Source organism: Mastomys coucha, unplaced genomic scaffold (genome assembly GCF_008632895.1).
Source record: "Mastomys coucha isolate ucsf_1 unplaced genomic scaffold, UCSF_Mcou_1 pScaffold7, whole genome shotgun sequence".
NCBI lineage: Eukaryota > Metazoa > Chordata > Mammalia > Rodentia > Muridae > Mastomys > Mastomys coucha.
In genome coordinates, this window is record NW_022196913.1 from 93,615,857 (window position 1) to 93,629,505 (window position 13,649).

Below are 13,649 nucleotides of genomic sequence, written 5' to 3' on the forward strand. Positions count from 1 at the left end.
CCCAATCCAATCCAATCCAATCCAATCCAATCCAATCCAATCCAATCCAATCCAATCCAATCCAATCCAAAAGTATACTGATTTTATACTTAGATTCTGAGGAATGATGATAGAAAAACACTAAAAATCATTGTTTTTCACAGTTACTACAAGCAGAAAACTTGCTATATTCAGTATGAATGCTGCAATTACTAGCACACAATAGTCTTGAATCTGAATCCAGAGCTTGCAGGCAGCACTCATTGGCATTGTGTGGCATGATGGTGCACACGGTACCATGCACATGCTATATGTCCAGAAGTAAGGCTGCCATGATGCACTGTGTGATGTAATGTGTGCAAGTACAGTCAGAAACACCTCAGACTCACTGCGTATTATTTATTCATCTTTCTACTGGGAGTGTGGATCATTACATTCAAAGCTGTCCTATTTTTAATTAATGATGTCTCATTACCCTTATTTGAAACTTTGATGACTAAACCATCATGAAAATATTTGAAGACTTCGAGTCATTAGTATTTCTGACAACTGATTACAATAACAATATTTACATTAAAATTATCTGTGGCATGAACAAGTGATTTGTATTAATGTGGCTTATTTTTTATCATTTTACTTTTAGCACACTAATTAGTTTAATGGATAAAGTAGACCAATATGCAATAACAACGGAGCAATACAAAGAGGAAGATGGAAATACAATTAAAAGATCCAAAGGAAATACTAGCTGTAGGAAGGGAACAAAACCCAAATAAACACCCACTATAAAACAAATGAGGAACATATTTGTTGGAGTTAGTGGACTGGCTGTGACTCATGGAGAACCTCTAATCTTAATGAGCTCCATACAGAAAGCGGAGTGGGGGGATAGCAATACCAGAAATCCAAGGACTGTAGAACAACTAGATAGACACACAGACACACATGGTAACAATGGAGATAACCAGAAGAGAAGGGAGACAGAGGAAGACAACACTTGAAACAATAATGGCTGAGAATTTCCCCCAAATTAATATCAGGCACCAAACTCTGTATTTAATATTTTAGCTGCTGCTGCCTCTTCTTCTTCTTCCTCCTCCTCTTTCTTGTCCTCTTTCTCCTCTCCCCCTCCTCCTTACCCTCCTCTTCCTCCCCCTCTTCTTCCTCTTCCTCCTCCTCCCCCTCCTCTCCCTCCCCCTCCTTTTCCTCACCCTCCTCTTCCTCACCCTCCTCTTCCACACCCTCCTCTTCCTCTTTTTTCCTTTTTTTGTTCTGGGTATTGAATCCAAAGCTTCTTGGGCTAGACAAGGCTTCCTCCACGTCTCCAGCACTATTTGAACAGATTTTAACCTTAGAACAGCTGTTGCCTTTCAGTAGCGCATGGCTTGGAGGCTCAGCTTTAGCCATGAAGATCTTATTAAGGACTTCTAAATCAACTGTTGGCTCCTTGATAATTAATCTCCTTGCCAATTTGAAGCATACTTTAGTGAACTTGCTAATACCCACGAAAAATCATTAAACACAGAAGCAATATTGCATAGTTTCTTATTTCTTTCCAGGTAAAAAAATGTCTCAAAAGGCAGTAGCTTGATTTTAGAACTCGATCAGGCATGTAGACCAGTGGTTAGCTCTGTGAGGTGTGGGGGAGACTCTAGAGTTAGTCCTTACTCTTGGGCTCCTCAAATGAAGCAAAGAAAAAGTAAGATCAATGAGAGAGAAAGAGGAGGAGTCTTATCATCTAACCTAATGCTTGGTCTTTAACAAGACTCCAGTAAATGTTTGGAGAGCAATTTGGTGCTCTAAAAGATTTCTTGCAATGAAGATGCCTGCTGTTTTGTATATTTTAAAAGAAGAAAGAGAGAAAAATAAAGAAATAAAAGATTTCTTAAATAGTATGCTAGAGACAAAAGTGTTTATTAAAGATTCAGCCAAGAGAAATATATTTGTTATTAAGATGAATGAAATGTTTACTCATCAGTAACTCTACTGGTATTGCTATGTTTTGCATCCCCTGATGAAAAGTTCATGGAAGAATATAGAATGTGTTATCCTCTCTGTTGTATGCCCCAATGCGATAGCAGGTTCTTTTTTATTACCTTTATTCTAGTGGATTTGGCTTTTTCATCAGGTTGTTGTGAAAATGAAAGCTCACATCTAATAAAAACCCTTTTAGTTCTACTCATCATGGGGATACACTTTCCAAACTCGAAGACTTTAATTAGATATTCTTGGTTTGTGTTTATTTCTCCCAGGTCTTGCTTTGAACTTTATTTTTGAGAATAGCTTTAAACCAGAAGCAGGATCGAGGAGTGGAGTTTCCAAGATTGGCATTTTGATCACAGATGGAAAATCCCAAGATGATATTATCCCACCATCTAGAAACCTCCGTGAGTCTGGTGTAGAGCTGTTTGCCATAGGTATGTATACATGCGTTAGATTTATTTGTTTGTTTACTGTTTATTGTTTATTGTTCATGAATGGAAGTGTGTGTGTATGTGTGAAGGTAACTTGTGGGGGGGCCACTTCTCTGCTTCCACCATGTAAGTCCTGAGAAAGTGCACTTTTTTTAAATTGCATATTTTCTTTATTTACATTTCAAATGTTATCCCCTTTCCTGGTTGCCCCTCCTGAAAACCCCCTATCCCATCCCCCTGCTTCTATGAGGGTGTTCCCCCACCCATCCACCCACTCCTGCCTCCCCACCCTCGAATTTACACTAGGGCATCCATCGAGCCTTCACAGGACCAAGGGCCTCTCCTCCCACTGATGCCTGACAAGTCCATCCTCTGCTACATATGCAGCTGGAGCCATGTATCCCACCATGTGTACTCCTTGGTTGGTGGTTTAGTACCTGGGCGCTCTGGAGGGTCTGATTGATTGATATTGTTGATCTTCCTATGGGGTTGCAAAGCCTTCAACTCCTTCAGTTGAAAGTGCACATTTTATTTTATTTTTATTTATTTATTTATTTATTTTAGATATTTTCTTTATTTACATGTAAATTTCTCCATTCCCAGTTTCCCCTCCAAAAACCAACCAAACAAACAAAAACAACAAAAACAAACCCCTGTTGCCTCCCCCTTCCCCATGCCTGCCACCCCGCCCTCTCCCACTTTCTGGCCCTGGCATGAAAGTGCACATTTTAATAGCAGCACTATGGAGGCAGAGGCAAGTGGGTCTCTGAGATCGAGGCCAGCCTCATCTACAGAATGAGTTCCAGGATAGCCAGGGCTACACAGAAAAACCTTGTTTCAAAGAAGAACCAGAGTGAAAGAATATGCTGATGGAACTCATTGGACTTGGTGGGAAATGTGTCTCCAAGCCATCTAACTAATCCTGTTTGCCTTTAAGATAGGTTTCTGTCTCTGTTTGAGTGCTGGGATTACAGATACAAACATACGCAGCTGCAGTATGTTGTTATGTGTCTCCAGTTTTCAATGTGGACTTCGGCTCCGGTCACTTAATGCAATGCACATTGCTCTGAGAGTCAGAGGCCTGAGCGCTTTCTCTATCTGGCTTGGCATCTGAGTCCAGCTTCTTGCATTTAAAATAAGAGTGATTCTGTCACGTAAGCCACAGCGTTTGCATCCCTAAGACAAATACTGAGTGCAAGACTTCTGAAAAAGCATATAGTGACATGCTAAAGTTTGTTTCCATTTAATTCGTCATGATTTGCTTCGCAGGGTCAGTTTGTAGCTGTCTCTTTGAGAGTTAGCTGTTCAGGAAGAAGCCACTTCCTACATATCCAAGAAATTAGGGGTCCTGCAGCTATTAAAGACGTGTAGTGTTACTGACTTGAGTCAGACACTTTGAAGGCTATCATTTTATGAAAAAGGATATATACAATGGACCCAGAATAATTACAAAATATTTACATGATAAGCTTTGCCTTTGATTAAAATGTTTACAGTTTCTTTGGCAAGAGGAAGGTCTTCTGCTTAGTAGAGACCAATAAACTTTGGCAAGGAAAAAATAACCCTGATTCCCAAGGATGGTGAAACATTAATCAAAATGATATAGCAAATCCCCCAGCAGGGCTCTGAACACACTTAGCCTCTTGTTCTGAATGGCCCACTTAGTTATATTTTACACAATTAATTATTCTATTGCCAATCTTTAGTCTCATTAAGATGTGCTAATTAAGATCATGCTTGGCCAGGCAGTGGTGGTGCACGCCTTTAATCCCAGCACTTGAGAGGCAGAGGCAGGCGGATTTCTGAGTTCGAGGCCAGCCTGATCTACAGGGTGAGTTCCAGGACAGCCAGGACTGTACAGAGAAACCCTGTCTCAGAAAAAAAAAAAAAAAAAAAAAAAAAAAAAAAAAAAAAAAAAAAAAAAAAAAAAAAAGATCATGCTTGAGTCTTTTCATGAGCTTTCTGTAAGACTGCTCTCCCTGACAAGAGAATACTTTCAGGTTCTGTAGAGGTCAGAAAAGGTAACAGTGGGTTTGGTAATTGAAATTGATTCCAAGCTTCTAACCCTACTGTCTCAGTTAGGGTTTCTATTACTGTGAAGAGATGCCATGACCACAGCAACTCTTTTTTTTAAAATTAATTAATTAATTTATTTTACATTCCATATTTTAACACCCTCCCTCCCCCCCCATCTACCCTCCGACTGCTCCACATCCCATACTTCCTCCCCATATCCCCTGTCTCCATGTGGATGCCCCCACCCCCCACACCACCTGACCTCTAAACTCCCAGGGGCCCTCCAGTCTCTTGAGGGTTAGCTGCATCATCTCTGAATGAACCCAGACCTGGCAGTCCTCTGCTGTATATGTGTTGGGGCCTCATACCAGCTGGTGTATGCTGCCTGTTGGGTGTTGCAGTGCTTGAGAGATCTCGAGGGTCCAGATTAATTGAGACTGATGGTCCTCCTGCAGGGTTGCCCTTCTCCTCAGCCTTGTTCAATCTTTCCCTAATTCAACAACAGGGGTCAGCTGCTTTTGTCCATTGGTTGGGTGCAACTATCTGCCTCTGACTCTTTCAGCTTCTTGCCAGGGTCCTCCAGAGGGCGGCCATGCTAGGTCCCTTCCTGTGAGTGCTCCACAGCCTCAGTAATAGTGTCAGGCCTTGGGACCTCCCCTTGAGCTGGATCCCACTTTGGGCCTGTAGGGACCAAGGCAATTCTTATAGAGGAAAACACTTCATTTCGGCTGGCTTAGCGTTCAGAGGTGTAGTCCATTACCATCATGGCGGGAAGCAGGGTGAGAAGCATTCAGTATGCAGGCAGACAAGGTGCTGGAGAGGTAGCTGGGAGTTCTACATCTGGATTCTCCGGCATCAGGAAGGAAGACTTGGGCTTAGGTTAAGCTTCCGAAACCTCAAAGCCCACCTCCAGTGGCAAACTTGCTCCAACAAGGTCATATCTACTCCAACAAAGTGATACCTCCTAAGACTGCCACTCTTTAATGGGCCTATGGGGCCATTTTATTCAAACTACCACACCTATTAAATTAAAGTAGTTAGGGAGAAGGTAATTGAAAAACACCCAGATAAGGCCAGATATATGGAAGTATGCCCCTAATTGCAGCACTTGGGAGGTAAAAGTGGGCAGAACTCTGTAAGTTTGATGCCAGTATGGTCCACATAGAGAGTTCTGTACTGGCCAGGGCTACTAGTAAGACTGTTTTTTGAAAACTTTTTTTTTTCAGAGTTGAGAACTACTGATAGACCCATTAGAGTATCTTCTCGATATGTACTGATATGGTTCTGATTCTTAGAGAAAGATCTTAAAAGACTCCTTGTTTGTACATTGGATTTTATTCTTATTTTATATATTAGAGTAGGTTGCTGATTAGTCACTTGTTTAGGACTTAATTCTTACAAGCAGAAACATGTAGTTGGGGCTGGCTTACAGGTTCAGAAGTTTAGTTCATTGTCATCATAGCAGGAAGCATGGTGGCATGCAGGCAAACGTGGTGCTGGAGAAGGAGCCCAGAGCTGTACATCTTGATCAGCAGGCAGCAGAGAGAGAACTTTTTTTTTTTTTTTTGATTTTCTGAGACAGGGTTTCTCTGTGTAGCCCTGGCTGTCCTGGAACTCACTCTGTAGACCAGGCTGGCCTCAAACTCAGAAATCCGCCTGCCTCTGCCTCCCAAGTGCTGGGATCAAAGGCGTGCGCCACCACCGCCCGGCAAACATTTTTTTTTTTTAAAGACAGGTTTTTTTGAATTCGCTCTGTAGAGCAGACTAACCTTGAACTCAGAGATCCACCTGCCTTTGCTTCTAGAGTGCTAGGATTAAGGCACACACCACCGCCACAGGCATAGAACTCATTAGTGTCTGACTTGTTGGCCGTAGCTGCAGAGACTGTTAACACTGTTCTTCCTTTCTTTTCCGACTCCCTGCAACCTCTCTAAACACCGAGTCACTAGGTGGTGAGATTGTACCTTCACTGTTTCTTCACAACACTCCACCTGGTCCTTGAAAATAAAAGTGCTCATAAAAGATGCATCTAAGAGAAGTATGTTATCTTTGTTCAAGTAAGCAGAGGATATTGTCTTGAACTATATAACTGTCACTGGTCCATGTTTCTTTCCATTCATAGAAGACAGACTAGAAGAGGCCCAAAGGAAAAATATAAAATGCTTAACATTCAAAGTTTACTTGAGTAGTTTTAAATCCGTGTTGTTTTACATGCATGTGTTTGTGGAAGGTGAGGTGAGGGTTGTATTACAGTGGTATGTAGGAACCATCTCGTACCCAGTTTTCAAGAGCTAGCTATGCACATTGCATCCCTCATCTGCATCTTTTTTTTTCATTGTTGTTTTGCCTTTTGGTTTTTGGGTTTTTTTTTGAGACAGGGTTTCTCTGTGTAGCCCTGGCTGTCCTGGAACTCACTCTGTAGACCAGGCTGGCCTCAAACTCAGAAATCTGCCTGCTTCTGCCTCCCATATGCTGGGATTAAAGGCATGCGCCACCACTGCCCTGCATCTACATCTTTTGACCTTGCATACATGTTTGACATTAGTCATAGTCATATGATAGAAAATGGAAAACACTGGAAACGACCACAGGAACATGACTGGTCAGTATTTTGCAACATATCTGTGTAACATAGAAAGGCCATAAACCATGTGAGCATTTTAGTCCTGGGAACTGATTCAGTTGCTTGTACTAGGCATTAACATTTATTACTCTGAAGTTGAACAGTGCATCTTTCAGAGCTGCCAACAAGAGGAAAAAAATGCTTAGAAACCACTCAGACTTGCTGCTTGGTTTGTGGGTTATAGAATGCTTTATTCAAGAATTACTAGCTCCACTGTGTGCCAGGCATTGTGGTGCATTCTGGGTCTCAAGAATGAGTGGAACAAAACTCCTGACGGCACACATTCCTTCCAAAGTCATCACCACCATTTTCTTTATTTTCCATGCAATTGTCACAGTCAAACTATTCAATTCATAAAGATATGGAAGTTAAAAGATGGGAGGGGAGAGAGACAGAATCTCTTCTAGCATATTCTATCAAGGGTAGACTTGCACGGCACGGGAAAGCATTCTGTCTGCTAAGTTGCTTCAGCACACACTCAGTGTTATATTGACTCAGTTGTGTAGTGTAGAAGTCCCTGGTCCAAGAAACATCATATACACATTTCTTTATGTCTCGCATCCGGTTTTAAAAATGCCTCTGGAGAAGAGTTAAGCTGATGGGGGATTATTTTGTATATTTAGCCTGAATTTTATGCTTTTGTTCATAATCCTTAGAAGAATGTTTTAACAAAATTTAGTGAATTCATCCAGATGGTGTTTGAACATCTCTTGAAAGTACCTGGAAGTGAGCAGTATTCTTTATCTTAAGCCTCCTAATGCACATAATTTGGTAGCTATTAAAGCTTTGTTGTTACTTAGTATTTTGAGACTGAAAGATGTGTAATTGTCCCAGGCAGGCACATAAGAAGTCATTTGTGATGCTCCAGGCCATCTCTGTACCATGCAACTAAAGTGCCTCTTTTTAATACCCTCATATGATTGACACCGTCTCTCTGTCATGCCCCTTAAGTGGCTCTTTTTTGATACCCCCAGATGACTGACTTTACAGGGATTTCTAAAGAAATCTTCCTTGTTTGCTGACTTTTGGAAAAGAGAGACCTCCCTTCACACCCATGGAAATCATCATGTGCCTTTCCTCTTCCATCTCTGACTTCCTTTGCTCTTTGTAATGCCCCCTCTGAGAGGCAGTGTGGTATGGTGGAACTGCAGCAATAGCCTTTTGAGTTTCGTGTCCTTCTGAGAAGTTTGCTAACTCTGTGCGTGTGCAAAGCAACAAGAGTTGTGTAAAGAAAACAACAGTGGTTGTTGTGAGGGTTGAGTGAATATATTGACAACCATGAACAACACAGTGCTTGGGGCAGAGTGAACATACCCCAAGCCTCTGCAGCCTCTGCAGCCTCTGCAGCCTCTGCAGCCTCTGCAGCCTCTGCAGCCTCTGCAGCCTCTGCAGCCTCTGCAGCCTCTGCAGCCTCTGCAGCCTCTGCAGCCTCTGCAGCCTCTGCAGCCTCTGCAGCCTCTGCAGCCTCTGCAGCCTCTGCAGCCTCTGCAGCCTCTGCAGCCTCTGCCTTTTGCCCTACTAATTTGTACTGTCTTCAAGACACTCAGCATTCTGCTTGACCTGTGTTGATGGAGTTCCATAGCCACTATGGAAGCCACAGAACTTCCTTATTTCATTCTTCAAAAGTTGCAGGGATTACTGGACGGTAAATTGTGTTTGAGTCTATTAAAAATATCCTCACCCACACTGCCCTATGGCTTAGTGCTGCATAAAAAATATGTTTATAACATTTCTATTCTAACAGTATTTCTCAATTATTTATTTTTTGAGCTTCAGCATCCCCCACCGTAGTTCAAGCTAGCCTGGAACTCTCACTATGTAGCCCAAGCTGGGTTTGAACTATGTTGGTCTGTCCACTTCATGACTGATGAGATCATAAACACTTTTCTGAATGTAAATAAACTTATTTTGCAGAAGTTTAAACCTGAAGATTGATAGATTATGGCACTGGTTTAGTTATTCTTGATTCTACAATATTTGTGCAAGAAGAAGTTATATCAAGGTTTATTCTCCCGTTGGTGTGTACTGTGAAAAATCAGCACCTTAGGAAGCAGATCACATGAAACATTCCCCGTTTTCTTTTTCCTGTGTTTTTGAGATGGGACTTCATCATGTAGCACTGTTTGGTCTAGAATTCACTGTGTAGACCAAGTTGGCCCTGCATTCACAGAGATCTACCTGCCTTTGCCTCCCAAGTGCTGGCATTAAAGGTGTATGCCATGATACTCGGCTACATTTTTCCTTTTGCACTTAAAAAATTATTCAATTGAATAAATAATTTACATTCAATATATTCCTCCAAATTCAACTATCCTGGCTTTTTTTCCTCTTCCTTTGTGACTCCCCTTTTTTTCTCTTAGAAAGTTTGGCTTGTATTTTCATGTATCTACAAACAGGATTTTGTATGTGCCTATGTACTTAAAATCTAGGACAATAAATGAGAAAAAATACATTATTTGCCTTTCAGAGACTGGTTTAATTCATATGATTATCTCCATTTATATCCATTTTTTATAACTTCATTACTCTCTGTGGCTAAAAAATATTGTGTTGTGTGTATGTGACACATTTTCTTTATCCCATTCAGTGTCATTGGATGCTTAATCAGTCTACCTATCTGAGTAGAGGGTGCATTGACTGAGTGGGTTAGCCCTCTACACTTGCATCAGTATCACCATCCTTCCTGTTATCCTCAATGGCAGGGGTTAAAAATGCTGACCTGAGTGAGCTGCAGGAGATCGCCTCTGAGCCAGACAGCACCCATGTCTACAATGTTGCTGAGTTCGACCTGATGCACACAGTGGTGGAGAGCCTGACCCGGACCGTATGCTCCAGAGTGGAAGAGCAGGACAAGGAGATTAAAGGTAAGAGAGGACAGAGTGACCCAAAGGATGTGGTTATCACAACCTGCATAAGACTGGCACTGTCTTCACGGGCCTATAACTACACACACACACACACACACACACACACACACGTATCTCTGTAGACACAGCGCTGCCACTGTGGAGACTGACCATAAAGGGGAGAAAACATGTCCACAGGTTTATCATGCTCACAGGTCCATGATCATGCACATAAGTCAATTATGGTTGGCACAGGTCTACCATGGGACTATAAAAATTCCTATTTTTTTCAAGTTGATTTTCTTTTTTTTTTATTAGATATTTTCTTTACTTATGTTTCAAATGTTCTCCCTTTTCCTAGTTTTCCCTCTGGAAAAAAACCCCTATTCTCTCCCCACTTCCCCCGCTCACCAACCCACCCTCTACTGCTTCCTGGCCCTGCTATTCCCCTACACTGGGGCATAGAACCTTCACAGGACCAAGAGCATCTCCTCCCATTGATAACCAACTAGACTATCCTCTGCTACATATGCAGCTAGATCTCTGAGTCCCACCATGTGTACTCTTTGGTTGGTGGTTCAGTCCCTGAAAGCTCTGGGGGTACTGGTTAGTTCATATCGTTGTTCCTCCTATGGGGCTGCAAACCCCTTCAGCTCCTTGGATCCTTTCTCTAGCTCCTTCATTGGGGACCCTTTGCTCAGTCCAATGGATGGCTGTGAGCCTCTATTTCTGTATTAGTCGGGCACTGGCAGAGCCTCTCAGGAGACAGCTATATCATGCTCCTGTCAGCCTTCACTTGCTGGCATCCACAGTAGTGTTGGGTTTGGTGATTGTATATGGGAAGGATCCCCAGGTAGGGCAGTCTCTGGATTGTCAAGTTGACTTTCTTACTACTCTGTTTTCTTTCCGATGCCTCGTGAAGGTAAGGGACCCTCACTTTGACTAGGAGGAATTTTCTCTGAAGTGTTAGTGTTTAGACTATCCCATTTTTCAAGGCAGATGCTTAATTTTGAGGTAATTGTGCCATCACATAAGTTGTAAGGAACAGTTCACAAAGAGCTAGCACCATCTTTTCTAGCTTTAACCTAATGGCAGTTCCTTGCAGAGCCACCCTAACTCCAACAGGCTATGAGCAAAGATAAACTCAGAATGAACAACATTTCTATCATAGGAATGCTCATGCTGTTCTTCATACTCACGCTGAACATCCTCTTATCACATTCTTGCTAAATCCTGACAGCCAATAGAGTGGTCTCCATGTATCTATGTATACTATATATATAATATATACATACATATATATTCATTTCAAAACAATTATACAAATGGAATTATCCAGTATTTAGCCTTTGAAAATTGAAATTTTTCATGCCAAATAATTCTCTGGAGATTTTCCCAAATTATATGTGTATCAGTGGCTCTTTGTTTTCATTGGTACAGATGTACCACCATTCATTCTAGTATTCACATGTTCTGAATTCTTTCCAGAATACAGGATACTATGATAAAGCTGTTGTGAATATTTGTTTATTGATTTTTGTGTAAATGTAGGTTTTAATTTCTCTGAAATAATGCCCAGGTGTGCAATGACTGAACAGTATTTTGGGTCCATGTTCAGTTTAATTTGATTTTCTTTAACAAACTGCCAGGTTATTTCTAAATTTTAGATGTATATGTTTCCAGTAGAAGTTTTCTGGATTTAAAAGTTTTTGTGGCTGGGCGGTGGTGGCGCACGCCTTTAATCCCAGCACTTGGGAGGCAGAGGCAGGCGGATTTCTGAGTTCGAGGCCAGCCTGGTCTCCAGAGTGAGTTCCAGGACAGCCAGGGCTATACAGAGAAACCCTGTCTCGAAAAAAAAAAAAAAAAAAAAAAAAAAAAAAAAAAAGTTTTTGTGTAGAAAATGATATAATTAACAAATGGAAATAATTTTATTTTTCTAATTTTTCTTTCATTTTCTTGCCTTATTGCATTTGCTGGGATTTCTTATGCCAAATTGCATGTAACTGTTGTATTGGGATCTTTGTTGCTTTATTTTCTCCTGTAGAAAGAGCATTTTGATTTTCAAAGAATTGGTCCATTTTATGAATGTTGTAGAATTCTGTATATAGCATTCTCTTGATGTCTGTAGGGTCTAAAGAAATGGTTCTCAACCTTGGGTTAAATGCCCCTTTCACAGGGGTCTCCTAGTACTATAACAAAATGCAGATATTTACATTATTATTCATGGCAGTAGAAAAATTACAGTTATGAAATAGCAATAAAAATAATTTTATGGTTGTGAGGTCCACACAACATAAGGGTCTATATTAAAGGGTTGCAGCATTAGGAGGAGGATCACTGGTCTGTAGTTGTGGCTTCAGCTTCCTTTCTGAGTAACATGTATACAATTCTCTTATCTTCAGCCATTTTTCTTTACCATGACCCTGTGTCCTAAATAGTGTTATTATTTATTTCTCCATATATGATAGAATTACTATCATATGTGATAGTTATAAAACCAGAAATTTTATAATTCCTGTTTTAATCATCAAACAGAGTTTTCTGGACAATATCTCCTACAGTTCAGGTGGCTTATGCATTTGCTATGTAGCTGGGGATGACCTTGAACTTCTGACCCTCCTGATTCCACTCTCCCGGTGCTGGGATTGCAAGTTTATGTGGTTCTGGAGATTATTCCCAGAACTTCCTGCATAATAGACAAGCACTCTGTTAATTGATCTGCATCCCCAGCTCATATTAAACATAATTTAGAAAACTTGAGGGAATACATTTTATTATGCTTCCTTCATTTTATTTTTCACGTCATTTTTCATTTGTAGTAAACTGGCATTCCTCTTCTAAAATTAATTTTATTTCCAGTGATAGAGTACCACACCTTTTATCTCTTTTAAAAGGACAGTCCGCTAGTGATAAAAATCTCTTCTGTTTTTCTGAGAATATCTTGGTTTTCCCTACATTGCTGACACTTGTCTTTTTTGGATGTTGAGATCTTGCTAAATGATTTTATTTCTGAACATTCAAACATAGTCGTGTCTCTTCCTCTTGGTTTCCAGGACTTATAAATTATTTTTCTTCTTTAGATAAGGAGCATATTTCTCTCACTATTTTAAATATTTGTTTTTTTTTTCTGCTTTGTGTTAAGTGTTCAGAAGTTGGAGTATGGTTAGCTGAGTGTGAATTCTTGTGGATCTATCTCATGCACAGTAAATTTTGTTTCCTCAAGTACTATTTGAGTATTGACTTTGTTTTTATTCCCCTTTAAGATTTTCATGTTATGAATTAAAGGTATTTTTCTATGTTCCCAATGTACTCAAGTTTCTTTTAGTATCCCTATTTGCTCTTTAAAGAAAATATTTCTGAGATAGGTTATGTAGTAACCGTCTTTGCTACAAGTACAGTTTGGCCTTGACTTAATCCTATAACCAGGATTCAAGGAACTTGATTTCCGGTTTCTAAGACTGGAGCAGCCAGCTAGGAGGCTCAGGCCCTACAAGTCGCAGGGGAGTTGCAGGGCGGCAGGGACAGGATCCTCTCAGCTTCTGAGTGACAGAGGTGGATCAGCAACCCTCTCTGCTCCTTCCCTGCAAGTGGAGGGCCAACCTCCAGGGAGCGCCTTAACCCAGAGACTCAGGTGAGAGCCGCCATTTTCTCTCCAGTGAGTTTCTGGGACGGGAGCAGCCAGCTGGGGGGCACAGGCCCCATGAGTCGCAGGGGAGTTGCAGGGCAGCAAGGACAGGACAAGCTCTAGTCAGAGACACTAAGAACATCTAA

General features: G+C 41.1%; 1 protein-coding gene across 3 annotated transcripts in view; it reads left to right on the forward strand.

The window, feature by feature from the left end:
- Window positions 1-13,649, forward strand: part of Col14a1 (collagen type XIV alpha 1 chain) — a 224,054-nt gene that overhangs the window by 64,340 nt on the left and 146,065 nt on the right. For all 3 annotated transcript variants that reach the window (XM_031359565.1, XM_031359566.1, XM_031359567.1), the window contains exons 8-9: window positions 2,232-2,396; window positions 9,735-9,896. In XM_031359565.1, coding sequence (XP_031215425.1) covers window positions 2,232-2,396; window positions 9,735-9,896 — 327 coding nt within the window. The remainder of the gene's footprint in view (window positions 1-2,231; window positions 2,397-9,734; window positions 9,897-13,649) is intronic.